Source organism: Sceloporus undulatus, chromosome 2 (genome assembly GCF_019175285.1).
Source record: "Sceloporus undulatus isolate JIND9_A2432 ecotype Alabama chromosome 2, SceUnd_v1.1, whole genome shotgun sequence".
NCBI lineage: Eukaryota > Metazoa > Chordata > Lepidosauria > Squamata > Phrynosomatidae > Sceloporus > Sceloporus undulatus.
The window spans coordinates 126869637-126897501 of NC_056523.1; the positions used below are offsets into that span (position 1 = coordinate 126869637).

Genomic DNA, 27865 nt, shown 5'->3' on the forward strand with positions numbered 1-27865 from the left:
TCAGTTTCTTGCCTTTAGTGTTACAGAGATCATGGGGGTATATTTTGTATGTGTTGTTATGAAAGTGGTCCCTCTGTGTTCCAGTGTCCTTATGATCACAACATAAACTTGAAAAGTGTGTCATGGCCTGGCTTGTGTCCTGATACATGTAATCCTAGTGTGAACATGCAAGATGCAGGCAGGCTTTCCATAGCGAGTGGACTGCAGAGAGACTGAGGATCAAAAGCCTAAGGAAGACACCACCACAAAGTGGTTTCTAGAGAGAAACTGGAATGTCTTCTTGCTCATGTGGCGACATGTATTCCTATTCATGGGGCAAGGCATTTACAGAACTTGTATGTTCAAATAAGAGATGGGGAAAGTGTAGCCTGTGGGTCATATGGAGTCCCATCACCATTTTTGTAGTCCCCAGGCTCCCCTAAGTTTCCATCACTACTCTAGGAGCTGAAACAATGCCTCCCAAGCACAAAAAGAATAGTTTTCCTTGCTTAGAGGCATCCAGGAAAAAAATAAATAATAATAATAAAAGCTTTATTTCTAGCCCACCTTTCCAGAGATCAAGGCGGGTTACAGTGGTGGATTTTGCAATCCGACAACATACAAATTACAATAAAAGCATTATCAAAAATTAACAATTACATTATATAAAACAACAATAACAGTAACAATTCCAGGCTAGCAGCAATTGTAACAACGGTGAGGGGGAGAGGGATCACAACAGGGCTATTGGGGGTATGCCCGTTTGAAAAGATACGTTTTCAGCCCATTTTTAAATTGGGCTAGGGAAGGGGTCGAGCGGAGCTCGTCGGGGATCGAGTTCCAGAGCTTAGGGGCCAAGGTGGAAAAGGCCCTTTGTGTAGTGATGGCTCGTCTAGCGTCTGGAACTCTTAAGAGATGTTTATCACCCGATCTGAGAGTGCGGGGCGGATTATATGGAGAGAGGTGGTCCTCTAAGTACCCTGGGCCCAAGCCATTTAGGGCTTTATAAAAAAAGACCTGAAAACACTGCTGAAAGTATAGATGTTTTAATTAGAAGTGACCTCTAGTTAAGGTTTATTACTAGTTTTTGGTTGAAAATGGAGGTGTATGCTTTGAGGCAGGAGTGAAAACTGGCCCCCACCAAAGTTGCCAAGCCATGCATTAAGAAATTTGTAAAGCCAAATCAAATATTACATTTATAGGTTATGTTACTCTTAACAGTATACTAAGTTTAAAAGATGGTCAGTGTAAAGTTGAAGGTCCCAACAAGAAGAATCATGGAGTACTGGTGTCTTGTGCACAGTCCTCTGAGCAAAGGCCAACTGAATAAAGCAGAAAAAATGGAGGAAGAAGAAGAAATGATGAATCTCTGGTTTTGTTTACTTGCATTTTGGCCCTTCCTTCAATGAATTCAGAGCAGCATAGCTTGAATTTCAAGGCTATTTTGGCATTCAAATAGGGGTTAGGTCAACTTTAGACTATCTCTGGTTTAGTTTGTTCCCCAGCTAGGTTTGTTTGTTGAACAGAACCGAAGTGAAAGGGGAAGTGATGAGGAAATGAAGTGAAATGATACATTTCAGCCTATAAAAAGAACAGAAAGGACAAGAGACTCACGAGAATAGGAATTTATATATTTTGAAATATCTTATTTTGTGATTGTGATAAACCTAATCTAGGTTTCTCATGTACAGCAGATGTACTTGATGAATTTTGAAAGTAAGCCACTTTGGGAGCTAATTTTTGCTAAAAGATAAAGCACAAATATAATAAATTTAATTTAGGATTGGGTCCAAAATGCATGAGCTGTGAGGAGTCAACTGTATTAGACTCTCTCAGTTGTGTAAGACATTCCTGGGTGATTGGATTATGTCTATCAGTCCCCCTCCAGATAGATTTGTAGAATCATAGAACTGGAAGAGACTGCAAGGGCCAGCTTGTCCAACCCCCTGCCGTGTGGAATCCACTGCTAAAGCACCCCTAAGAAGTGGCCTTCTAATTCTGTTTAAAAATGTCAAATGAAGGTGAATCCACTACTTTTGAGATAGTCTATTCCACTGTCAAACAACATTAACTATCAGAAGGTTTTCCTGATATTTATTTGGAATGTTTTGTAGTTTGACTCCATTGGTTTTCTCTACCCTGCCTTGGGTGTTTTGCTGCTAACCTTTCCATGTGGATTTTCTTAAAGGATGCCCCAAGAATTAGTCACTGATGATGCCAGCAAATTGGGATGGGTTACCCAGTGCCTTTCAGGGCACATGGGGATCTTTAGAATTACTCTGCAGCATCAGTTGACTGGAACACTGAGGGCTCTCTAGAATCATGCTGTAGCATCAGTTGACTGAAGACCAGGGCTGTCAGACTGATACAGATTCCATGTTATGTGCTATTCAAAATATGCAACACCAATGACTTATTTCATGTAATACATCAGTGCTGCACTTCCAGGTGCAAACCTCTCTGGTTCTCAACTGGGCAGATTGTATGATTCCCTCTCATCACACCTCAGCAGGCTTAAGAAGTCCAGAATGTTGCAGCTAACCTTTTAAGCAAACAGCACATAGATCTGGTTGTGAAGGCTCCCAGTTCAAGCTAACAGCCTGGAGATAGAATGCTAGATGTTCTTGAAAACGTGTTAACTGCTGGAGGTAGCTTTTACATGGCTAGCTTCAAGACTCAGCATACTGATGAAGCAACTTGGAGTGTATTCCTCTTTCCTAAAGATAGAGAGCCCTCCCTCCATGATAACTGTCATCCCTCAGCCTGTGAGGGAGTGAACAGGCAGACCCAGCTCCATCAGGGCTAGCCTGAAGAAGAAGAGCCCTCCCTTCAGTCAATCTGCCTTGGTCCAGGCCTCAGAGGGAGAGAAAAACCACTGGACCTCATCCCCTTTCCCACCACCATTCCCTTCTCCTTTTGTGTTGTATCTTTTAGATTATAAGCCTGAGGTCAGGGAACCGTCTAATTAAAAATAATAATTGTAAGCTGTTCTGATAGTCTTTAGGGCTGAAGGGTGGGGTATAAATACCATAGATAGATAGATAGATAGACAGACAGACAGACAGACAGACAGACAGACAGACAGATAGATAGATAGATAATGCAAACATAAGTCCATACCTTGATGAGGAATATTGAGATAAGAGAACTGCTAACCTTTTCCCAAAGTGCAATAGCCCTACATTCTTCAGAGACAGACACCCTTCCTATCTACTGTTTTATCTTAACCATATGGCAGTTCTCTCTTCTCCCTTAGGGCTGCCATGCTAACTCCTGTATTGTTTGTCCTTCAATCTCTGTCTTGGAAGTTCCACTTGGTTCCTTACTCATCCATCTTCCAAGCCTCTCTGTAAGGCCCCATTCTGACTTCTGTCATCTAAAGAGGCTGTCATGGTAGCAATAAACTTGGCCTAGGGGGTGTTGTAGGCTCAGGACTTGTATCTGATAGGAGAACATCTGCAGACCTTTATACCAGATCATCTTTTTCCCCAAAAGTTAACATTTCCCTTCATATTTCTCTATTACATGTGTTCCTATTCTTCTGCTACAAATGACTGAAGACTGCTGCATTTGATATTTTGTATGAAAAAAAAATAAGATGAGCTTTGAGTAGCTGAAGGAAACATTGAAAAGGGAAGGCATGTGACATAATGTGTGATATGGACTGAGTCTTCTATGCTTGCAGTTTGTAAAAGAAAATGGCCATAATTAGGGACAAACTTTGTTATTAACATCATGTATTGTTTGGCTTCATAAAGTACATTGTTTGGTAGTTGTGGTACACATATATGTATACCATTTGGCAGTCCAAGTTTTTTAGACTAGAAAAACATATAAAGGCATGTAAAATGTACACTTATCAATGATCAGAAACAAAAATAAATGGTTAAAATATTGGTCTACTACTAATGTTGGTTGTATCCGCAAGTAACAGTTTTTCCTCTCCTGTGTCTTTTTGGCAGGTGCTTGGATTCTGCAGAAGGCAAAAAAATGATGCAAAAGTATGAAGATCTGATACAATTGCTTGAGAAGTAAGTATTTCTTAGGACTGGAATCTTCAGTGTTGTGCCTACAAATCCCCTTGCACTATGTGGCCATGCTGAGATGCAAGCATTTTTCATTCTGTGCAACTAAATTGAATGATTTCATCTTTGCATTGAGGGTAGGGAGGAGACTTGCCAAAAACAGATGAAGGGGGTATATACTCCCCCTTTCTCTCACAAACCCTGTTCCCATCAGGGATTTTGGTCATTGGTTGGCTCCTACTCTTCTTTCTTTCTTTCTTTCTTTGGTGTGTGTAAAACCCTTTTATTTTTTTAAAAAATTATTTTTATAGAAAACAATTTTTCCCAAAATGTTAACAAAGAAACACACTAAACATTTATAAACATCGTATCCATACAACATAAACAACCATCTACCCCCCCACACACAACTAACAACTACAATTACACCTACATAATGCAAAAACATTACTTCTTACTAGTTCCCCTGAATTTCTGAAATTTGATAATCTTATAGCCCCAATTTCTGGATAAGCATAGATTCTGTTATGTCCTAGCTGTGTACATAATATTTGTTACCAGCTGTGCTTTAAATAATTAAAAAAAAACAATATTATTTTATTTTCTAAACGGTTAGGTTTTCAAAATCTTTTTGCAATCTCCTAATACTAAAGCCCATTCCTTCTCTGTACTGTCAGTTGATTTATGATTTATGTTCACAGTTAACTTGTCTAACTCAACCATGTCTCTTAACTTTAAAAGCCATTCTTCAACGGTTGATAATTGTGGTACTTTTTTAAACAAGGAGATTTTTCAAATCACAAGAAGAGAGTGATTTTACTGATCACTTGACCAAAGAAGGAAAATCTTGTGTTTACCCCACCCTTGCCAAGCAATGCTGTGATGACAAAATCCTTGATGAAGGATTCCTGGTGCACTGGGGTAAAGGGGGGCATGCCTTCTCCTTTAGTTGGGTAAGGAGTGTGCAGGTAGAAAGGAATCTGTATTGCCAAAATACAAGTTTTGCTACTGATGCTGGTGGTGGGGTTCCTCTCTCTACACATATTTTTTTGGCAGTATCACTTCCACACTACCCTAAGTCAAGTGAATGAAGTAACTGCTCCAATCATTTTAATAGGTGGACTTCACCCTCCCCCCTTTCAAATGGATGGAGCACCACTGTCCTTGGCCAGGCTGAGTGGGCAACCTGTGTACTGTCTGTTTTGAGAGAGGATTAGTGTCTGCTTAACTAATCCTTCTCCTTCAGTTGGATAAGGAGTCACCTCTATCCTAATCAGAGTAGGTGGGATACAAATAACATTTTATTATATATTATTATAACTAGGACAGGGATGTTCCAGACAGCACTTTAATGGGAACAATGCCCCAAGAATCCTGAACTGGACTGCTTTTGGCATCTACAAATTTTGTATTGTCAGCTTTGCTTGCATAATTTGAAAATTGGTTCTAGTGAGTGGACATTTGGTAGTCATCTTACAGTTCACAAAGTCTGATGTGGTAGTTGTGCTTTTTGGCAGATACCAAGAGAAGCTTTATATGGAGTGGTTACAGACTGTGTCTGAAAAATCGCAGTATAATCTCACTCAACCGCTTATCCTACGAGACTCAGAGAGCAAACAGATTACAGTCAATTTTAACCCTCAGGTAAGATGATGGAAAGTTCATCTTCCCAGGAAACTGCTGCTTTTCCTTTTTTTACATTGTCATAGTCAGGAGCAGGAGTCCTTTTAGAAACCGAAGCAGCAAAATAGAAGCTGCTTTCTATAGCTGCCACTTTTGATGAGATGTTTCTTGCAGAACTAGAGTGTAAACAGAGGACTGAAATGTTTAAGATCCCACCTATTCAAGAAGAAACTTCATGTTACCTCCTCTACCTGTTCTGGGGTTTGGGAAATACTAGGAAAGTATTTATCTTTTAAAAAGGAAATCCAAAGGTTTGACAGAACTGCTTGTTTTGCAGCTGGTGTCAGTTCTAAGAGAAGTGAGTTACCTTGGGACATATCAGTTTGGAAGTATCCCAGAGACAGCAGCAGAGATCTATGCTTCGAGGGAGTCATTCCGTCAGCAGGTAGTCAACCTGGAATTGATGGCAACTTGGTACAACAAGATATTGTGCACAGTCTTGGAGGTAGAATATCCCCTTGTGCAGAGTCAGCTGCAAGAAATTGATATTCATCTAAAAGAAGCAGAAAAGACATTAACCTGGAAAACAGCAGGTAAGATCTTATGTTGTAATAATTTTATTTATATTGTAATCATTTCAGTCTGTAATAATACCACCATCATTATAATCATCATCAGTCTTTGGAACATGACCCATGAAATGTGACAAAAGAAGAAAGGTTGCATAAATATACAAACATCCCCACATTTGAGGGCCTGATTCTCCCCTCCCCTCCACCCCCGGCCATGTATTCTTCTACAAGCCTAATGGCTTTCTTTCTCTCCTCTCTATTCTGCATAGGGCTTTTCCAAATTGGATAAAAAAATTCTCACCACTCCATTTACCTTTAGTCTTTTCTCTTGTATTAGTATCATCCAGACCCTGTGGTGTTAGATGATTATTGGTTTTCCTTTGAAAAATATTGGGGGTGCTTTGTCTTTGGAGAGGAGCATATCATCCACAGATTCTAAACAAAAGAAAACATGCCAAGGTATTGTTTTCGATGATGTGCAAGCCTTACTACTTTTCATCATTTTGGGAGTAGTTCGAATGACAATTGGTGAGCAAACTCTCAGCATTTAAGTAAGTAAAGATAATGAAAGGAAACTTAACTGCATATAAAAACGTAAAAGTTTACAGAATGATAGGCGGAGAGGGCCTCATGTCACATTACAGATAAGATGCTAAAGGCAATATCTAATAGAGACACAATAACTCTAGAAAAAAATATGCTGCACACAACAGCTCACATTTAACACAGTTGCTCTCAGGTGGGAATAATATATGGATTGTCTATGAGAGCAAACAGTGTTCTTTATAAATTTTCTGTACTGGACATGCAATTTCATTGTTAATCCCTTCTCAACTCATTTTCCTTTGTTGTTCTTATTGGAAGGCCTTTGGGATCGCATCTCACATGTAGTTGACAGCATTCAAGATCTTGAGCAAAGAATCCAGAAGACAAAAGACAATATTGAGGAAATTCAAAACATCATGAAATCTTGGGTTTTCCCAGTTTTTGAAAGAAAAGATGGGAAAAAAGAATCTTTGTTGAACTTAGATGATCAACATGAGCGATTGGACAGACACTACAGGCTCATTATAGACTCAGGACAGAAGATTCATTTTCTAATCAAGGTAGTGCATACGCCTGAATGTCTGTTGACAGTAGGGGATTATACTTAAGATATACCAGTAGCAGGAAGCTTGTTGTCAGGAAGTGGCATCTGCAAATATTTATTTTCCTGGCTAGGGATGGTTAATAATATCAAATAACATGTTTGTGGCTTTCTGTAGTTGTGTGAAGAAGTCTGGATAATCTCTTATGATTTAAAAATAATTATTCTGTTAGTATACAACTAGTATGTCTTGTGCTGTCACTTCAATGTAAATTTACATCTGCATTCATTAATACAGGAACAACAATGAGTCAGAAATGTTTCTCCCAGACATGCCAGTTTGTGTTTGTTGCAGGGCAGGGATATCCTCCTTGTGTGAAAAGGCACTTTCATACAGAGTTTTGTTGTTGTACAGTTGGACAGAAGATGTGCACTTGGGAAAAAAGTGCAGTTGTAAAACTGATAATGCACAGTTGAAAAACTGGAGAGAAACTGGCTAAATTAGGCTTACTAAATTTTTATATAGCCTTTAAATGACAGAGACAGTATGCACACAAATCAACACTCAGTTTCAAAATGAACTGTTCAAATCATATTAAAACACCATTTTCTTTTTGATGAGAAACTCCTCCTTTTCACCTTCATCTTCAACTAGCCAACACTTGTAAATGCAATTGAAGTTCTCTTGCCTTAGGCCTATCTTGCACCTAATATTCTCTTTCCCCTTTTGGATTTATGCAACTGGAATATCTCCTTTTTTTTAAAAAAAAATCCTGCTTTGATAAATTAATACTTTAGATATTAATCACCATATTATGGGTTTATGTCTTGGAAGACAGCTGTTTGTTCTTTCTGTATGTAGTTAAAGGTTTGAGGAGGAGAAATAGAATCCATTTTATCTGGAGGAGTACTTTTAGGTCCAAAACACAGTGCAGAAATAATCCAGGTTGAGATTATTTTCCACTTGAACTGCCTTGGTTCAGTGCTAGGGAATCCTAGAAATTGTAGTTTATTGTGGTACCAGAACTCTCTGACAGAGAAAGCCAAATATCTTAGAAAACTACAGTTCCCAAGATCCCCTAGCACTGAGCCAGGTCACATAAAAATGGTATCAAACTGGATTATTTCTGCAGTGTGTTTTGGACTTTAATTCCACTCTCCTTCCCCCACACACATACACTTACACCCCTGTTTTAGGGAAGGCCATTTTGAGCAGAGAAGTGGCAGAGAAAAATGGGAGGAACCATAGCTTAGTATCATAAATCTTGCTATGCATAAAGAAGATCCCAGGGTCAGCATCCAAATCTCTGTTACAAGATAAAGATGCTGGCCATGGGAGAGGAAAGCTATAGCTAGACAAAGAAAACAGTGCACTGGGCTGTATGGATCAATGGTCTAACTTGGCATGACAGTCTTATTCTGCAAAAGTTCAACAGCAAGCAAGTGAATGAGTTTCTTTTGACAGAGAAATGTGAAGGTAACTGCTTTTTTTGTTGTTGCTCTCTTAGAATCCATTCTTCCATGTAGATTGATTGTCATTTCCTTTCTCCCCTGTCTTGGAAGATTTTGTTCACAAAGCCATGGCCCTTGTGGTCTCTTCCATGATTCTAAGTGTATGTACTGAATTTTTCTGGAGTTACTATATGTCTTCTGAATTTTCTTTTAATATCAGTGTGTGCATTGACTGGATTCTGAGACTTAGTTCAAAAGTCTTAAAACTCTTCATGCAGAGTTGTCCTGTTGGCACCACCATTTTAGTTGATGAGACCCTTGCTTTTTGTTCTTGCTTAGACATGTTCAGATTGTCCTGCTCTTTGACTATGACTTCATTAATGTTTAGGAAAACTTGAGTCTCTTTGCAGCGGATTCAAATTCAGATGTTTGGAAAGCATATTTGGAACATGTGGATGAGCTTGTCCTGGATGGATTCTTTCATGTCATTGAATGTTCACTTAAGTACCTATTGGAAAACACAGGTAAATGAACCTACTCTTGTTTAATCAAGTTACATTTTTCATTTGTCTTGTTTGGTTTTCCATAAGTATTGCAGCTATTTCTCTTGTGGACCTAGTGGAATGACATAGTATTAGTAGAAGGTTGGATCTTCATATTTTAATTTGGACAAAGGGGATGACTATTGAACAAAGGTAACAGGAGATCTGGCCAGTAAAAGCAGTTCATTTTCCATTGTTTCTTAATATGATTTGTTACAGGCAAAATCAAACTTTTAAGAAAAGAAGCGTGTTTCTTTAACTGAAGTCATGCTGCAGTCTGTACTTAGCATATTCATAAGCAGCTTGCATTAGAGAGGCCCATAGGAATTGTCTGAATTCCAGTCATTTCCTGTCTTGCAGATTCCAAGGCAGGCCTTGCTCCTCTCTTCAAAGTGCAGTTGGACTTGTCTGTTCCTGAGATGATATTCCACCCTTCCATGGATGCTGGCACCAGCGACAGTTTCTATGATATAGTTGAGGCCCTTGTCAACAATATATTCCGGGTCTCTTCCCTGATGCCTAGGCTTGCAGACCACAGTGCTTTCCCTCATTACCAGGTCTTGCCCTCTGTCAACCTACCTTATTCTTCGTCTGAGGTCTATGTGTAGTTGGGGAGTTATTTTCAGTCTTGCTGATTAACATAACCATGTGTGTGCTCTTTTTTCCCATCCTCTCCAGGATGATATGGAAGAAATGGCTGATCTTGCTGACATGCGCCATATGCTTATGGAGCGTATCCAGAAGATGATGTCAGTTTGCTCTGATTATCGCAGTTCCTTTGACCACTACTCTTACCTCTATGTGGATGACAAGAAGGAGTTCATGCGCCAGTTCCTCTTGTATAGTCACATTCTCACTGCAGAGGAGATAGAGGCACATGCTGAGGATGGTGTCACAGAGAGCCCTCCCACACTGCAGCAATTTAAAGAGCAAATAGACTCATATGAAAAGATCTATGTGGAAGTGAGCCTTTTGGAGCCAATCAGTGTATTTGATAGCTGGATGAAAGTTGATGCCCACACTTTCAAAGCCTCCCTTCTGGGCATCATTAAAAGGTGGAGCTTCATGTTCAAGCAGCACCTTGTGTCTCATGTAACTCACAGGTATCACTGTTTCTTTCTTGCACCATTTATATGCAACACAAAGGTTCTGTTACATAGGACATTAGTCTGGGCTATAGGAAATCTGAGATCAGTTCTGGTTTTCCTGCCACAAGCCACTGCATTCTTTTCTTTTATAATGAGGTAGGCATAGTCCAAATGGTGGACTGTGAACATCAGCAGCCCTGACCAGCATAGCCAATGGTGAGAAATGCTGTAATTTGTAATTCAACTACCTCTGGGAGGGCTGCACACTTCCCATCCCTGCCCTTTACCATGCTATTGTATGGCATCTCTACTCTGCTTGATTTATTCCTTGGAGGTGCCAAGTTCTTATTTGGGTCTAGCTTGCTGAATAGGCTGCGGGTTAATTATCTTTTAATTCAGGACCATTTTCATTGGTGTTTCTTGTTTGACATCGCAGAGTCATAACTTCATAGAATTATTGAGTTCGAAGGAGTCCTATGGACTATGAGGTAACCCCCCTGCTCAATGCAGAATCTTCAGATAGAGCATCCTCAACATGTAGCTTTCCAGGCGCTTTGTGAGACATCCAGAGAAGGAGACCCCACCACCCCTCTAGCCAATTGGTTTTATTGCCAAACTGCTCTTAATGTCAAGAGCTTCCTTTTTATGCAGGGCCGGCTCATCCATATAGGTGAACTAGGCAAAATTTAGGGGCAGCACACCGGCTTTTTTGTGTGTATTTTTTCGTAATTAAACAATATTAAAGTGAAAACTCATTACAGTAAGCGATATAAAAGCAAGCTACTGCATGATGGTTTCTTTGTACAATGTCCAAAACATAAATGTGCGCCCCCTGTGTCTGTGGTACGCTCACATGGTACATCATCTGCTTTCTGCATACGTCTTTAATGTAACCTCAAGGTCAACGAGCCCTCTCGCCGCTCACCCGCCTTACCCTTGGTGCCACAATATGGAATGCCAGTCATCTTGAGTTTACTGTTTACAACAAACAAACTAGTCTGTTTTGGTGTTTTGCATTTTTGGTAGTGATCATGCAATAGTGTTTCAGTGTTTGATTTTGAATGTTTGCCTAGTATGTTTAGTGCTGTGTTGCATTCTTATGACAAGTTTTAAGCTAAGTAAAGAGGAACTTTTAGTTGTTTAGGTGAATGCTCTATTTATTAATTTATTTATTATTAATAATTATGAGGGGCGACAGGGGGTGCCAAAATATTTCTTGCCTGGGATGGCCAAATACCTAGAGCTGGCCCTGTTTTTATGTTCAGTCAAAATCTACCCTCCTGTAACTTAAAATAACCAGGCCAGGTCCTACTCTCTGAGGCAACAGCGAGCAAACCTCCATCCTCCTCTTTGTGGCAGCCCTTGAAGTATTTAAAGAGTGTTATCAATCTTTTATTCACCAAGCTGAACATGCCCAGCTCCTTTGACCTTGCCTAATATATTTTGTTCTCCATGTCTCTTGTCATCCTCATTTCCCTTCTCTCAACTTGCTTCAACTTGTCTGTATCCTTTCTTTTTTGGAAAGTAGTAGTGTTGGTCTTTTTCATTTTTTTATTATTTATAATTTGGTAGTCAAATTCAATAAACATGTTGAAAAGATCTCAGGTGATGCCTGGTAAGATGATAATGATATAGGAAATCCAAATCCTCACAGGATGGCCTGAAAAAACTGAATATGCTTAGCTGAAGGAGAAGATTTAAAGCAAAGTGGCATACATTGACAGTTTTCAGATCTTCATGAAAGATCAAAAGGGGTGATAAGGCAACCATCTCTGTCCACATGTTTAATTGTGGTGGGGTAGGGGGATCTCTTCTTCATATGAGAAGAAGCACATGGCAGAAGGAAGTGTTACCTCTTTCCCTTGATTCACTGCATATGTTGTCTTCCTTCCCAGCTATACTGTGATTTTCTTCCATCCCAGCTCTGGTTCCAAGAATTAGGTGGATGGACTACTCAAAGTACAGAAACAGTGCATTACAAGAGATGTGTGCATGATGTAGACCGCACCTGGTTACACCCCAGACGAGGGGTGACACCTGGCCAAGCACACTCCTGTCTCTGCTGTGTGCCGTTCTGTTCAAGAGTAGAGCAGCATGCAGCAACAAGGGAGAGTGCACACATCCCTCCCTGCCATGCGCCATTCCAGTCACGAATAGAGCGGCACATGGCAGAGAGGTGAGGGGGCATGTCCTTTTGGTTCCACCCACAAGTCCCATCCCCCGCACCAGGTGACACCCCAGCCAGTGACGCCATTGTACAGGAACACAAGGGAGGGGGGCAGATGGATCAGATGGAGTTGGAGATCTTCTCTTCAGAAGGCTCTTTTTATGTACAACGAGATGGGCAACCTTCTGGGGCTAGGGAGCCATAAAGGACTCTCTGAACACATCAAGTCACCATATTATTTGTTACTGTTGCTAATATAGCTGCTAAAGTTGTCAGCAGCTGCAGTCCTCAACCTGTATATTGGTAAATAAACACAAATATCACAAAATGTCTTTAGTGGCCTTATTATCAGAGAAAATAAATTCCATACCCCCTGAAACTATTCACTGCTCAGATAGCAGGGGTTTACACAGTGATACTGGTCTTATCTTGGAGTCATGCACCCTCATTTCAGTGGTTTTTTCCCTCCATGCTTTCAGACACTGGACTGTGCCCATCACTTTGAATGCCATATATAAATGTCCCTCACTTTATCCTGGGAAAATGCTGCAAGGTGTTTCCAGAAATGGGTCAAGGTTGTGTGCTGAATTTACTGTAATTCTGTTGACAATGATGAAACTGATTTAAAGTTTTTCTGTCATTATACCTCATTCCATTTTAAAGCACAGTTATGAGAGTATGCAATAAAAAAGTACAAATTTTGAAAGGTAGCACTGGAAGTCTTTAATGGCAGCATTACTTATCCATTTAGATCCTGGAACTGAGCATGTGAATGGCTCCAAGAGGGAAAAAAAAGTGCAGTTGGATGACACTACTCTTCAAAAACATTAGCAGGCAATCCATCAACTTAAACATCCTTTTGCATCATTCTGAGCATCAAATATCTTTATGAAAAAGCTCTGCTGCTGGAACAGGCCATCTTTGCCAGTAACCCCGGCCCCCCAGTAGCCAACTAGGGGCCTCTAGGAAGCCCTAGAAGCTGGGCTTTTATGCAGTAGCTTCCTATTGGTGTTGTCTTCCAGCAGCAGCAACAACATATGGCCTTTTGTGGCACATCCTGGCCTCTGAATATGTATGTGTGGGGCGGGGGTGTGTATCCATTTAATGGGTAATAAATATTGATCTGGTTTCCATGAGTTTGTTTATTCACTGTTTAATAACAACAGAAGTAAAGGTCACAGAGATTTATAAAACATACTCTAGTTCATATTCAGATGGCATAGTATGTAGAAATGTAAGAATATTTCTTTAGATTTGTGATTTCCACATGCCTTTTCTAAGAAGGCATGTTAGAGGGATTTGGAGTTGGATCTGCTTGGTCATTCTTTCTAATTTGGGACTCAGATTAATTTCAAAAGCAAATTCACACAATTTAGGACTTCTACTGGATATAGAAAGTAGTCAGGAGTAAACATTTCTCCCTAGTTTTACCTACTACATTGTAATATTGATAGAATTGGTTAATATTTGTCATTCTCAAAATTATCTTCCTGTGTCATCTTCACCTCTATATTTTTAGTTTGGCTGATCTTGAAGAGTTCATCAAAGTGACTGAGAGAGGTCTGAGCAAAAAGGTGGAGAAAGGAGATTACGAGTGCTTGGTGGAAGTCATGGGTCACTTGAAGGCTGTTAAAGACAGACAGACTAGCACTGATGAAATGTTTGAGCCCTTGAAACAAACTATTGAATTACTGAAGATCTATGATCAAGAATTGCCATTGGAGGTCTATAGGCAGCTGGAGGTGGGTGGAAACATATCACTGATGTGCACATACATGGACACATGGTTTAAAACAGCAATATCTACTTGACAGTCATTTGCCAAACACAGTTATTTGCCAAACGCTTAAGTATGCAACACATATAGGCTGCCATCCTGTTGGTGACTTATGCACACCTAAGTCCCTTTTGGATGGGATACAGAGATACTAATCTCTTGTCTTTGCGCTCTGCATACAAATCTCCTATGAGAGACTGGAGCTTCTGGAGTCACTTTCATTGAGATATTTCCTCCAGTTGGAGCTGGGAAATGGCTAACACTGTAACACTGGTGGAGGTCAGGAGGTGTGGAACTGATTAGCATCTGAATGGGAGACCAGTAGGTGGCTCATGTAAACAAACTAGCTTTCTAAAAGAGGAATGGTATAGTAAAGAACTGGGAAACCTACGGCCCTCCAGATATTGATGAAGTCCAGTTTCTCTCAGACCTAGTAATCCTGGCCGTTACCAGTGTATATGGGAGCAGCAGTCCGCTACCATGTGCCCTTGTGCTGCCAGGTGGAGTTGTGCACAGGGGCAGGGCATTGTGCAGGGAGGAACTGGTTAGCTAATCCTGCAACGACCTTAAAATAATACATATACCTGTAATTGTATAATGAGATTATCAACAGGTGTATCACCAGCAGGATTCAGGCCAATGTCTAGTTAGGAAAATCAGTCTAATTAGATAATTGTGTCACCTTAAGGTTTTATGCCCAGGGTCCCAACTTGGGGTGCCTGCACCTCCAGGGAGTGTGAGATGGAATTTCAGGGGGTGAGACAAAGATATTTCTGTGGATTCAGTTCTCTTGTCAGTCAAGACAAAACATAGGTATTGCTTGAATCCGCAGGCAAACCTGTGGATCACAGCAAGAAAGTTCCACATTTTGACAAATCATGAATCAGAAACGAGCAAAGAAATAAATGAATTTTATGTTCAAAGTTGGGATTGACTTTACTGTTTATGTTTTTCCCCTGAATAAATTAGAATCAAATTGCTCAATTTAGATTTGCATTTTATGCACTAAATTAAAAGCTTATTTTTAAAAAAATTCCATTTGTTCAACCACAGTATTGTATGTGGTTCAATTTGTGGTTCAAAAAAATTAGAAATTAGACTTCATTTTCAAATGTGATATTACTTTTATAGGGAATTCACACATAAATCAAACATTTCCTAGGGCTGGGGGCATAGAAAAGTTGGGAACCACTGCCCTAGAAGAATAATTGTTTTGGTCATGGTGTTGCAGACAGAAAATTATTTGCATTTCTTTAGCTTTTATACTGTCTACCCAGATAGGTTTGATACATGTTGGATCAAATTGGGACTGCTGTCTGCCAGCATCTCTCCATTTTTGTTTGTTCTTGTTTTGATTCCAGGAGCTGCCAGAAAAATGGAACCATGTGAAGAAGCTGGCAATAACTGTGAAGCAGCATGTGGCTCCATTGCAAGCGGATGAGATGACAGTTCTTCGCAAAAAGTGTGCTATGTTTGATGTGGAGCAGCATAAATTCAGAGATAGATTTCACAAAGAGGCACCATTCAGGTATGGATGGAGAGCAAATATTACCAAGAGATCTATGTTCACTCATGGCTGTGTTTATTTACTCCTTTTTGGCTACTCAAGCACGAAAAAAATGCCATACCATCTGATTTAACATTCCTGTTCCCTGTATGAGCATCTTTGTCCATCTATAATATCTCTGTCCATTATAAACCTCTTATGCCCTCAGAACCAGTTACCAAACTTCAGACAGGGATAAAACAATCTTTCTCCTGTAGCATCTTCCCACGGTTGGCCTTATTTTCTTCTTGTCCAAAATGAAAGTGCTAAGTGATTGTCATCATGTGATTTAAACTCTTTCCCCAGTTAGTTTCCCCCCTCCTCTTCTCACCTCTTTCTTCTGGGATGAATTACATGAAGTTTAGCTTCCTTCAGGTAGGGTTAAATTCTTGGAGGAATCCTTCCGAAAACCTTCCTGCTTGTGATTCTTATTTAATTTTGTTTTTCCTGTGATTGTTCCCCATTTTAAAGTCTCAGGGGCTGACAAGTATGGTATGAGGTTTATGGTTCTAAAGTTGTTTTGAACAACTTCATGAAGAGCAGAAATGGAAGGGGCAGATGAGTCAGGACTTGAAAAAGTCCTTCAAGTCTTGGAAAAGGCTAATTTCAGAAATTAGTTTCCTCTCTTTGCTATTTGAAGCTTGATGTCATATTTCTATTTCTATTTCACCGTACACCTACATGTTACTATTTGGGGATCTAAAGCGCTTTTAAAAGGGAAAACACAGTCGTGACTAAAGAGAATTTAAACCTTGCTTATTAGGTTTGATGCTGCAAATCCTTACCAAATGCTGGATGCAGCCCACACTGAGCTTCAGGAAATGGAAGTCACCATGGCCTCAATTCATGAGTCAGCTGCATTGTTTGAAGTCAGTGTTCCGGACTATAAGCAGCTGAAACAGTGCAGAAAAGAGGTGTACCTTCTCAAAGAACTCTGGGATATGATCTCTATAGTGACCTCTAGTATGAATGACTGGGAGACTACAAAATGGAAAGATATTAATGTAGAAAATATGGAACTGGAATGCAAAAAGTTTGCAAAAGACAATCGGAACTTGGATAAAGAAATGAGGGCCTGGGATGCTTTTTCCGGATTGGACAACAAAATAAAAAACATTCTGACCTCTCTGAAGGCCATCTCAGAATTACAGAACCCTGCTATCCGCGAGAGGCATTGGAACCAACTGATGCGAGCGACAGGTGTGCAGTTCACTATGGATGCAGACACTACTCTTGCAGACTTGTTGAAACTCAGCTTACATAACTTTGAGGATGAGGTTCGGAGCATAGTGGATAAAGCCATTAAAGAAATGAGCATGGAGAAGGTGGTGAAAGAACTAAAGACAACTTGGGCTGGCATGGAATTCCAGTATGAGCCTCACCAGCGCACAAATGTTCCACTGATGAAATCTGATGAGGAACTCATTGAGACCCTTGAAGATAACCAGGTCCAGCTTCAGAATATGATGACATCCAAGTATATTGCTTTCTTCCTTGAGGAAGTGTCTTTTTGGCAGAGGAAGCTATCTACAGCAGACTCTGTAATTTCTATCTGGTTTGAGGTTCAGCGGACCTGGTCTCATTTGGAAAGCATATTCATTGGATCAGAAGATATTCGGGCACAACTTCCTGAGGTAAAAACACTCTTTCCTTTCTATAAGGATTACTGGAGTGATTCTCTGTCTTCTGGAGAGCAATTACTATACTTGAAGGAGACTGCTCATTCAGTTCTATACTTATTCAAGATATTTCATGACATTGGCTCCTAAGACAGTCCCAATAAACCATTGTAAAAAAGTTGGGTTTCTAGAACAGCTTCCCTCAACCCAGTGTCCTCCAGATGTGATCGACTATATGGCCCATCATCATCAGCCAATGTGGCCTGTTATTAATGAGCTAGGACAGATCTACACTGCAGCCTTTATTAAGGTCTCCTAAATAAAGAATCTTATTACAGGTTTAAGAGATCCTGGGAGTTCTCAATTTCTGTAGGAATTAGAAGTTTCTCATAAGGAAGTTATATAATTATATCAAACTATGCTTTCCAAGAATTAGGTTATTTGGAGGAAGTCATGACAGTTAAAGTAATATAAAGCTAGTATAGGTACATAGGTAGTCTTGCTAGGTGAATTGATGGGAGCAAAAGGTGCAAACATATTGTATTGGCAAGTTGGTTTAGCTTTGCAGAAGTCTTCAACACTGACAAATAATTGCTGCCGAGAGAAACTTGCTAAATCAGAGGTAGACAACTTTTGGCCCTCCCAATGTTGTTGGATTGTGTCTTTCAGTCTCAGCATCTCTAACTATTGACTATTCTGGCTAGAACTAATGTGAGGCTCCTTCTCTCTGTGCTATATGGATATCCATAATCCATCTTGCACCTACAGTTGTACTTGTAGCACCTCAGATGTTCTTGTGCTCTCTAGCCATAATGTTTTGAGGCTCTTATCTTAAATTTGGAGGACAATTCCTCTGCTCAACTGTCAAATTCTGCTACACATTTGTAGCAGTAGTAATTTGTGCTCAAGTCATTTTGGATATGGAAAATGACGGGGCACATCTGTGAAGCTGAGTGACTAGTTAGACTTCTGTCTTGTTATTTATAGGACTCCAAGCGCTTTGAGGGAATTGATGTTGACTTTAAGGAGTTAGCATATGATGCTGTGGAGACACCAAATGTAGTGGAGGCAACCAACAAACCTGGTCTTTATGAGAAGCTAGAGGATATCCAAAACAGGTGGGTAAGAGATGCACATGGATACAATGCCTACACGTTGAGGATGTTCTCTGAGTTCTTTCTATGTGTATATTCTGGTAAGTTTGGTTTGATGGCCATAAGTGTAGACATCTCTTTAACATTCAAGTACATTAAAGTTGAAACATTTAAGTGTACCAACAATAGCGTAACACCTTTAGTATATCTGTAGTGAAGCTGCTCAAAAAAATTTCTAAATATTTATAATAGCAGATAATCTCGTATAGGATGAAATAAGTATATTGCTCTATATGGTAACTGCCACCTGTATGATTTATGCGAAACATTAGAAATCAAATACAGTACCATCAATAAACAAATGGATTATAAAATTGAATGATCTAGCCATACTAGGTAATTTGTCAATGTATCAAAATAAAAGAACAACTTAACAATATGTAGGTAAATAGGAAGATGTGTCAAAACTGTGGGAAAACAAGATAAGATGACAAAATATGAAAATAGAAAAAGATAGAGTCTGTATTATTTCAATTTAGAAAACTAGATAAAAGAAAGAAAGTGTACAAGGGGAAGACTCAAGAAATTTAGTAATATTACAAAAATAAATATAGTATAATATAATATATAATACAATAAAGAATGTATAGTACATTATGAATTCTGTAATGAAGGCATGTATTGGTCGGTTTGGTTTTCTGTATTTTTTTCTGTATTGAAATAACAATAAAAATAAATAAAAAGTTTCTAAATATTGAATTAATTATGCTTTTGGTAGGGATGCATATGTTTTATTTTACACAGATTTTTGCATTTATTTTGTTCTCCACTTGATTTTTTTCAGATTGTCTCTGTGTGAAAAAGCTTTGGCTGAGTATTTGGATACTAAGCGGTTGGCCTTTCCCAGGTTTTACTTTATTTCTTCTGCCGACTTACTAGATATTCTTTCAAATGGCACCAACCCACAGTTGGTAGGACACCTCAATTTATTTTCTAGTTATAGAAATATGTTTCAGGTTTTGTTGTTGTTGGTACAATGTACATGGTGCTCAGTGCTGTGAGATGCTTGCTAGAGGAAGATCACACTGTTCTTTCAGTGCTACACTGACCAATTTCCTTTGAATAAACATTAAACCTCGGAATCAGCGCTAGATGGCAGCCTATACCCCTGTTTTCCTAAAAGTCCATTAAGTCTAGTCAGCATGTACTTTTCACAAAAAGGAAAGGCTTACTTGGGAGGAAGGGCACTGGTGTATCAATTTGTGTGTGCGCGCGCGTGTGTGTGTGTGTGTACACACGTATTAAGCAGAAAGATTCAACAGCTTGAAAGCCCCACAACTGTAATGGAGGGTGGCCAAATGCAACAGAAGAGAAGGCTCTTTGTCTTTTAAGAGTTGAGAAGGAGGGGAGAGAACAGTTTATACATGATGAAATTCCTTCTCCTACAGCTATTAGAGGTGTAAATGTTCTCTGTTTTGCTGGCCACTCTGGTGTGCTTGTTCCTCTCCTAATTGTTAGTCTAGAGTGACATGATCACTACAGCAACTTTTCTGCAAATTTTTCTCTAGTTTTTGATAATTTTTTCTTATGGTGTGTTTTCCCAGCTTAAGTGCTGTGGTTAGGCAAGACTGAAGGGTCCACACCCCATTCATACTGATTTTTTTTTGTGCTGGATGGAACTGGGCAGATTCCCCCCCCCCCCCCCGAATCCCTCCGGAAGCAAGTGCCCACTACCTCAATTAGGGCATTTTAACCCTGAATGCCCTTTTAGCTCCTGCGGAGAAACCGGTTTAAATTGAAGGCGCCTTTGCTGTCAATCAAATTCAATTCCGCTTTCGTCATAGGTGACATTTCCTACACCCATTGGGCGATCGGAAGTGTGCTTCCCCCCTCCTTTTAAAACAAACAAACAGGCTGGAGTGTGTGCATATTCTGTCAAATTTAAAAACCTCCAGGTGTTTGTGTGTGTTGTGTGTATTTGGGTCACTACAGATTATGGCAACCCTAAAACGACCCTATCCTGGGGTTTCCTTGGCAAGATGGGTTCTGAGGAGATTTGCCATTGCCTTTCCCCTGAGGCTGAGAGAGTGTGACTCCCCCAAAGTCATGGGTCTCCACAGCCTTCCAGCCTCCTCTTTGCTTCCAGCCCAATGCTACCTCCGAAGCCCTTGCCTCCCCCATGCATCCTCTTCCCATCACAATAATAATGATAATAGTGATAATAATAATAATAATAATAATAATAATTCCTCACCCCAGAATGCCATCTCTGCAACCTCTTGCTTTGCCACCCCAGAATGCCTCACATACACATACAACAACAACAACAATAATAATAATAATAATAATAATAATAATTCCTCACTTTGGAATGCCATCTCTGCATCCTTTGCTTTCTCTCATTGCCACCCCAGAATACACATATGTAGCAAAAGCATTCTGTATCAATTTGCCAAATTGAAAGAGAAACATTTGTAACATTCACATTGTAGCATTCGCATATACAAAATAATTTAGAAAAAAGCCTTTTGCAAAGTGCGTGCTGGGATCAAGGAAATGAAAGGGAAAGTAGCACAAGCAGACAAACATTCTGTCTATATATGTATCTACCTGTAGAACTATGTGCATAGACTGTCAAATATATAAAAAATAAAAAATGGTGTGAGAGGGAGCCTTGTTCCGTTCTGTGCCCTCCCTCTGACCTACCCTTTCTCAGGCACCCTGATTGTCCTTTGCTCACCCTGATCGCCCTTTGCATCCTTCCTCCAGCTCCTGCCTCCTCCTCCTCTTCCATTACCCCTGATCGCCCTTTGGCACTCTTCCTCCGGCTCCTGCCTCCTCCTCCGTTACCTCCGATTGCCCTTTGCATCCTTCCACCGGCTCCTGCCTCCTCCTCCTCCGTTACCCCCAATCGCCCTTTGCATCCTTCCTCCGGCTCCTTCCTTCTCCTCCTCCTTTTCCGATGAAGGAGAGGGAATGCTCTGTCCACTGCCCTCCCTCTGACCTAAATCCCTCCCCTGAACTTGCCCCGATCATGATCGGGGGCAAATTCATATTTGCCAAACTTGTTTCCCCCCCAAAAGATACAGCTTTTACTAGGCTTCCAAATGACCCGGAACGGGTGTGCAAGCCTCTGATTTGCTTGTGGGAAATTCGGGGCGAATATGAACTTCACATGCATAATTCGGTTCCTGATCCAGGGTAAAAGGTAATCTGAATGGCCCCTGAAAATATCACTACTATTCTTTATCAGCTGGTTTTTTTTAAAAAAACAGCAACAATCTACTGAACTCAAAAGTACTTTTTCACAGATTCACAGAACATGAGAGCAGAATCTTTGACCGTCTAGGTGTTTTTGGCTACTGCTTCTATATTCCTTTACCAAACTGGCTGAGGATTTTGGGAGCTGTAGATTCAAAATGTCTCAAAGGCCACAAATTCACTAAATTTGCTTTAACGGCAGGAACCCAAACCCCTTCTAGTAACTCTAATTCTTGTTTTAGTACTTCTACTACTACTGTTGTAGCATCCATTTCTCTTCTGTATCCAGCAACCTATGTGATCCCTTTAATTTCTTTTTTGGCAGAGACTCCACTTCTAAAGGGTTAGGATGAAGTAGTAGTTGGCAAACACCATTCACACACCTACGAGAGGCGTATGAGGTTTGCAATGACATACTTGGGCATTTTGACACCCTGGACAAATCTCTGAGTGAAACTGTTTCCCCAGTTTTTTGTATGGCATGTTTTTAGTGGCAGTGATGCCTCTGTACCTGTTACTGCTTGCAGTGAACCTGCTTTCACCATATTGTTTGTAATCATGTACAATGCATATGTAAAAACCCATTCCAGAACGTAAAGCAGGACACATGCTTCTTACTTCTCCTAATGTGAGGGTGCCCACAGTCTCATTTCTGAGTTGAAGAAGTCAAAAACTAGCTTTCGCCAAGTTGGACGAACATTTCCTCAGTGGCATTAGGATTCCTAGTGAGGTTTTTTTTTAATGTTACAGGATGATGTTTCCATCCAGTTCCCTTTAATAAGAATTAAAACTGTTAGAGCAAGATGGAGGAAACTGAGCCTTTTAGAGATTATTGGACTCCACCTCTTAAAATCCCCAGCCAGCATGGTCAATAGCTAGAGATGGGTGGAGCTGGATTCCAGTAATGGCCCTTGTTGTAGAGTGAGGAGCATATATTGTAGAGTGAGGAGTGAGGAGCATATGTTATGTTTGTGAACAGCTATGAACTGATCAACAGAGGTGTTCCTTCATGTCACGGTATGACTGAAAAGTTATTTTGTGGTGGTGGAAGTGAAATGTTACTCACTAATACTACATAAACTGAATACTTATCTGCATTTATCCAAACTCTATTCTTATTTTGTATTCCAGTAATATTCTTGAACTCAGTATAATGTTAACTTTGTGTTACTAATGGCTTTTTCATATGCACAAAGTGCAAAAGGGAGGGGAATTATATCCTCTGGTGGAGGTTGCATCTTAGGTACTCGTTGGGCTCAAGACCATGTTTAATCAGTGTTGCAAAATGCAGCAGTAAGATACAGAAACTCAAAAGAGAAATATTGCTTTGAAAGGCTCCCTGGTATAAAAAGGCATTATTTGAGCTGTGCCTGTTATTCCTTGTTTAAAGCGATTTGCTTGAAAATCAAAATAAATGTCAAGGAGAATCAAATATGGATAAACCTGTGGCCTTTCTATTGTTGGCTTTGAGTTCTGTCTGCCGATTCCAGGAGGAGGATTAAATACATAACAGTTTATCTTGGTGGGCCCAGTATTGAACTTATCATGATTTAAGTGCAATTGAAAGCTTTAGGGGACCAGTTGGTGGAGAATGAGGATGCTTTATATACATTTCATCAAATAGAAGGAGGCATGTTTTGTACATAAAAGAGGCTTTATTTCAGGATTGTATAGAGTTGGTTCTGTAAGCTCCTGAATGCCAATTATGACTGCTGGGCCTTTCACAAAATGTAGGTCTCTGAGAGAAATAGTATTAACTAAGAACAATGGACAGTTAACATATGTGTGTCTATGTGCCTTCAAGTGGCCTGTCAACTTATGGCAACCCCATGATTTTCACAGTTTTCTCTTACACAAGCAATACTCAAAGATGATTTGTCATTGCTTTCAGTATCTTTTTCTTTGATTCAAAGCTTTTACAAGAACAGTTGTGAAAAATTACTTTTTGGACTTCACCTTCCAGGGTCCCCTAGTTACCATGGCCACTGAGAGGTTCTGAGAGTTTGTAGTCAAAAAAGTAACTTTTCCAAGCTCTGGACAATAGTATGGTCACTTGAGAGACCAGCAGAGAGTAAGAGCTCTTGTGTCTCAGCTGAGACTTAACCTTTCATGCTCTGACCTATTTCATTTTTCAGGTTCAGCGCCATCTTTCAAAACTCTTTGACAATATGGCCAAGCTGAAATTCCAGGTGGATTCTGACCAAACTCCAAACAATCTGGCCTTAGGGATGTATAGCAAAGAGAAGGAATATGTTGATTTCAGTGAACCATGTGCCTGCAGTGGTCAGGTGAGAAAAACCACATCAGGAAACCATGCTGCTTCTGTGAATGAAATTGTTGAGTATTATGGTTCTCTAAAGAGAAGTAGAAATACATATATGAGTATTTTTTGGTGTGTTTCTGGGGCTGTGGGAGACAATGATTAGTCAAGCATCATAGAAAATATATTAAATTATTTTTAAATGTAACTTCATTTTACTGGACTATAAGATTTGGGGGTCTTTAGAAGACAGCATCAGTGTTTTGACATGAGCCCAGAAGATCTTAAGGTTAGATTATCATTTCCCCTAACATTTCTCCACCAAATAAAAATAATATAATATGAAAGAAAGGGGACATAATGACCTCTTAGTTCTTATTGTCAGCTATATTGTCAGTGAAAATTAACATCTATAGAACTGCAAAGACATCATGTGTGTGTGGTGTGTGCAACAATGCCAGGACATAGATAAATGTCCTCGAGGCCAGACTTCAAGATGTGGATTCTGTACTTACACCTGTGTGGAGGTGACTCGGCACAGTGAGGTAATGTACTGGAGTGGTTACATCAGCCAAGGATATATAAGGCTGTGTCTAAATGTAAACAATGTAGATTACAATAGTGGGTTACGGAGTAGTTGTTGAGTGAAAGCTGTTGAGAGTCAGAGAGGAGCTTTGTTTTGTTTGTACAGCTCCTGCTTCTGTATACAGCTTCTGCTTAGCACTTATAAATATATCTCTTCACTTGAGCTGTCTGGTCCAGCTTCTTCATTCTTCATTCCACAGTGGTATCTAAGTGGCTGGATGTAGATACTGATATCTCATTCAGCCTCGTTACCAGTGTGACACTTATGACCTATAAAGCCCTATATGACATATGCCGAACTATCTGGAAGACCATATCTTGCTATACAAGCCTACCCAGGTTTTAAGTTCTTCAAGGGAGGCTTTCTCTTGGTCCCACCATCTCTGCAGGTATGGCTGGTGAAGACCTGGGAAAGAGCCTTCTCAGTGGTTGCTCTCACGCCCTGGAACTTTCTGCCAAGGGAGGCTTGGTTGGCCCCTTTCCTGCTCTCCTTACTAGGCCAAAACCCTTCTGTTTAAACGGGCCTTCAGTTTTTAACTGCAGTGGGTAGGTTTTAATGTGCTTTTAATTGTTTTAAACTAACATTTTAATTGGTTTTTAGTGAATGTTTTTTAAGTTTTTGTATTTCAGAATGTTTTAGCTGTATTATTCTAATGTAGGGTGTGAGCTGCTTTGGGCCCCTTATGAGTAAAAGGTGGGGTGTAAATTAATTAATCAATTAAATAAAATATATTCTCTGTTGAATCTTGTGATGCTATAAAGACTGGCAAGTTTTATTTGGAATAAGCTATCAGGGACTTGAGCCCACTGTCTTAGGCCTGTTACAGACTGCCAAAATAAAGCTGCTTCAGGTCTCTTTGGAGGTATGCTGTTTAAATGATGAATGCATCCTAAGAATCCGGAAGCTGCCCCAAAGCTGCACTCCAGTGCTTAGGAATGGAGTGTGGCTTTGGCGCGACCTCCGGACTCTTAGGACCCTTGCATCATTTAAATAGCATACCTCCAAAGAGATCTGAAGCAGCTTTATTTTGGCAGTCTGTAACAGGCCTTAGATGCACAGAGTGCTCTCTAGTCCAGCATCCAGGTTATAGAACATGGGTTCCTTCATGTGCCACACAAAGCCAGGAAGGAAGACTGGGCCAGCTCAAGGTGGGGCAATGCCTGGGTTCTCATGTTGATACTGGGGAACAAATTCCTTTTGTAATTCCGAAGAAGAAGGAGGAATCCTCTTTGGGGGAGAAACCTAGATGATAAATGCCTTTCTCTTCCTCTTCTAGGTGGAGAACTGGCTGAACCGTGTGCTGGACCACATGCGAGCTACAGTGAGACATGAGATGACTGAGGCTATAGTGGCTTATGAAGAAAAGTCAAGAGAGCAGTGGCTTTTTGACTACCCTGCACAGGTATTGCCTCTTTCCATCTTCCTCTGAATGAACCATTGTGTGTTGGATGCTTGTTCAGGAAATATCACTTATCCTTTAAACCTGAGCATCTGACACCTCTGCTACCTTTGGGTGCTCTTCCAGGTAATGATCAGCAACATTTGTTCCCAGAGTCAGTGAGGCATGCTGCTTATTAAGAGGTGGTATTGTTTTCATTTTTTTTGGGGGGGGGGGAGTGCCTCTGCTTGTTAATGCCAGAGACTGTCTGTTTGGCACTGGTCTGTGGTGCTGCAGTTCAGAGATGAAGAGCAGGGGCAAAGGATCACAGTGGCTTAGAGTATCCTATGAACATAAAAGGAAATACACTTTGTAGTAGTCATAGATCACTAGCACATGAGTCCTATGGGCGAGAATAAGGAGAATAGAACAACAACAACAAAATCATTCCATATTTCAAATAATTCAGAAGTGGATAAGAAATGGAAGACTGGAAAAAATGAAGCCCAGTGGTAAAGTTTTGACAGATAAATTTCAAACATCTTTCCCCCCTACAAACACTGGCTTTGATTTAATAGTTCTTGAATGAGGTCAGTGCTATAAGAATCAGGTTGCCAGTGACTAAAGATTATCAGATGGTTTTACAGCTCAGAGTAAGAAAAGGAAAGCTATTTCCTCTAATAAATAGAGGCTTGGTGAAAATGGTTTCTCCTTTTTAAAAATATATTCAGCAGAGGTAGTTTTTCTAGTCTGGCAATCTAAATTTGATTTAGTTATTGGACACTAGGGGAAAAATCTAGGTGGTTTTTCAGCCCAGTTTTTAGAAGCCTGGAAAATATTTCAGCTTTGGAACCATTTGCACAGCAATATGACATAGGCTTTTCTGTCTATTCTCATTTGTAAATAATTATACCCTCCTGATGATTTACACCACACTCTGCAGTATTTGTTAACCTTCCCTTTTCCTCCTTTGACATTTAAGTAGCAATAATTCTATAGCTCATGCTACTTACGCACATTTTTAATGACATCTCATAGATTACCTGACACAGGTAGCCAACGGGGAATGTCCTTGGAATCAACAATGTTTAAATTTTATTTTATGTCTTGACTATTTGATCTTTTGTGACCCGGTGGCAATCATGGTCTTTGAGACATTCTTCATTTTGAGGTAATTGCTATTTATCTTCTGACTTTTCCTTTCTTTCTCCTGAGGACTTTTTATTTGATAATTTTCCCTCCCATGAAGCCATATTTCCATTAAATAAGGAAACATGAGTTGCTGCCACACTACAGAATTAATTTGGCACTGCTTTTACTTTCATGGCTCAGTGCTGTGGAACCTTGGAATTTGTAGTTTGTTGTGGCACTACAGCTCTCTGATAGAGAGGGCTAAATATCTCACAAAACTACAAACTACACTGTTAGGTGGCTTTGTAATTGGCTTATTGACCAAGCCCAAAGGGTGCTCACCAATCATGGAGAGAGGTGGCTAGTGGAGTGCCACAGGGATTTGTACTGGGCCCTGTGCTATTCAACATCTTTATTAATTACTTAGATGAAGGAATAGAGAGTATGCTGATTAAATTTACAGATGATACCAAATTGGAGGGGTTGCTAATTCCCCAGAGGATAGGATTAAAATTCAAAATGACCTTGGCAGATTAGAGGGCTGGGCTAAAGCTAATGAGATGAATTTCAACAGGGAGAAATGTAAGTTACTACACTTGGACAGAAGAAAGCCAATGTAATTCTTGGTTGTATGAACAGGAGTATAGTGTCTAGATCAAGGGAAGAGATAGTACAGTA

The 27865-nt window shown here is 40.0% G+C and overlaps 1 protein-coding gene across 1 annotated transcript in view; it reads left to right on the plus strand.

The window, feature by feature from the left end:
* DNAH9 (dynein axonemal heavy chain 9) overlaps positions 1–27865 on the plus strand; it is a 130083-nt gene that overhangs the window by 34711 nt on the left and 67507 nt on the right. Inside the window, exons 9-23 of the mRNA XM_042447537.1 lie at positions 3942–4010; positions 5522–5648; positions 5965–6220; positions 7064–7305; positions 9127–9262; positions 9641–9837; positions 9959–10383; positions 14055–14277; positions 15674–15840; positions 16622–17492; positions 18465–18595; positions 19416–19542; positions 23968–24120; positions 25955–26080; positions 26204–26235. Coding sequence (XP_042303471.1) covers positions 3942–4010; positions 5522–5648; positions 5965–6220; positions 7064–7305; positions 9127–9262; positions 9641–9837; positions 9959–10383; positions 14055–14277; positions 15674–15840; positions 16622–17492; positions 18465–18595; positions 19416–19542; positions 23968–24120; positions 25955–26080; positions 26204–26235 — 3282 coding nt within the window. The remainder of the gene's footprint in view (positions 1–3941; positions 4011–5521; positions 5649–5964; positions 6221–7063; positions 7306–9126; positions 9263–9640; positions 9838–9958; positions 10384–14054; positions 14278–15673; positions 15841–16621; positions 17493–18464; positions 18596–19415; positions 19543–23967; positions 24121–25954; positions 26081–26203; positions 26236–27865) is intronic.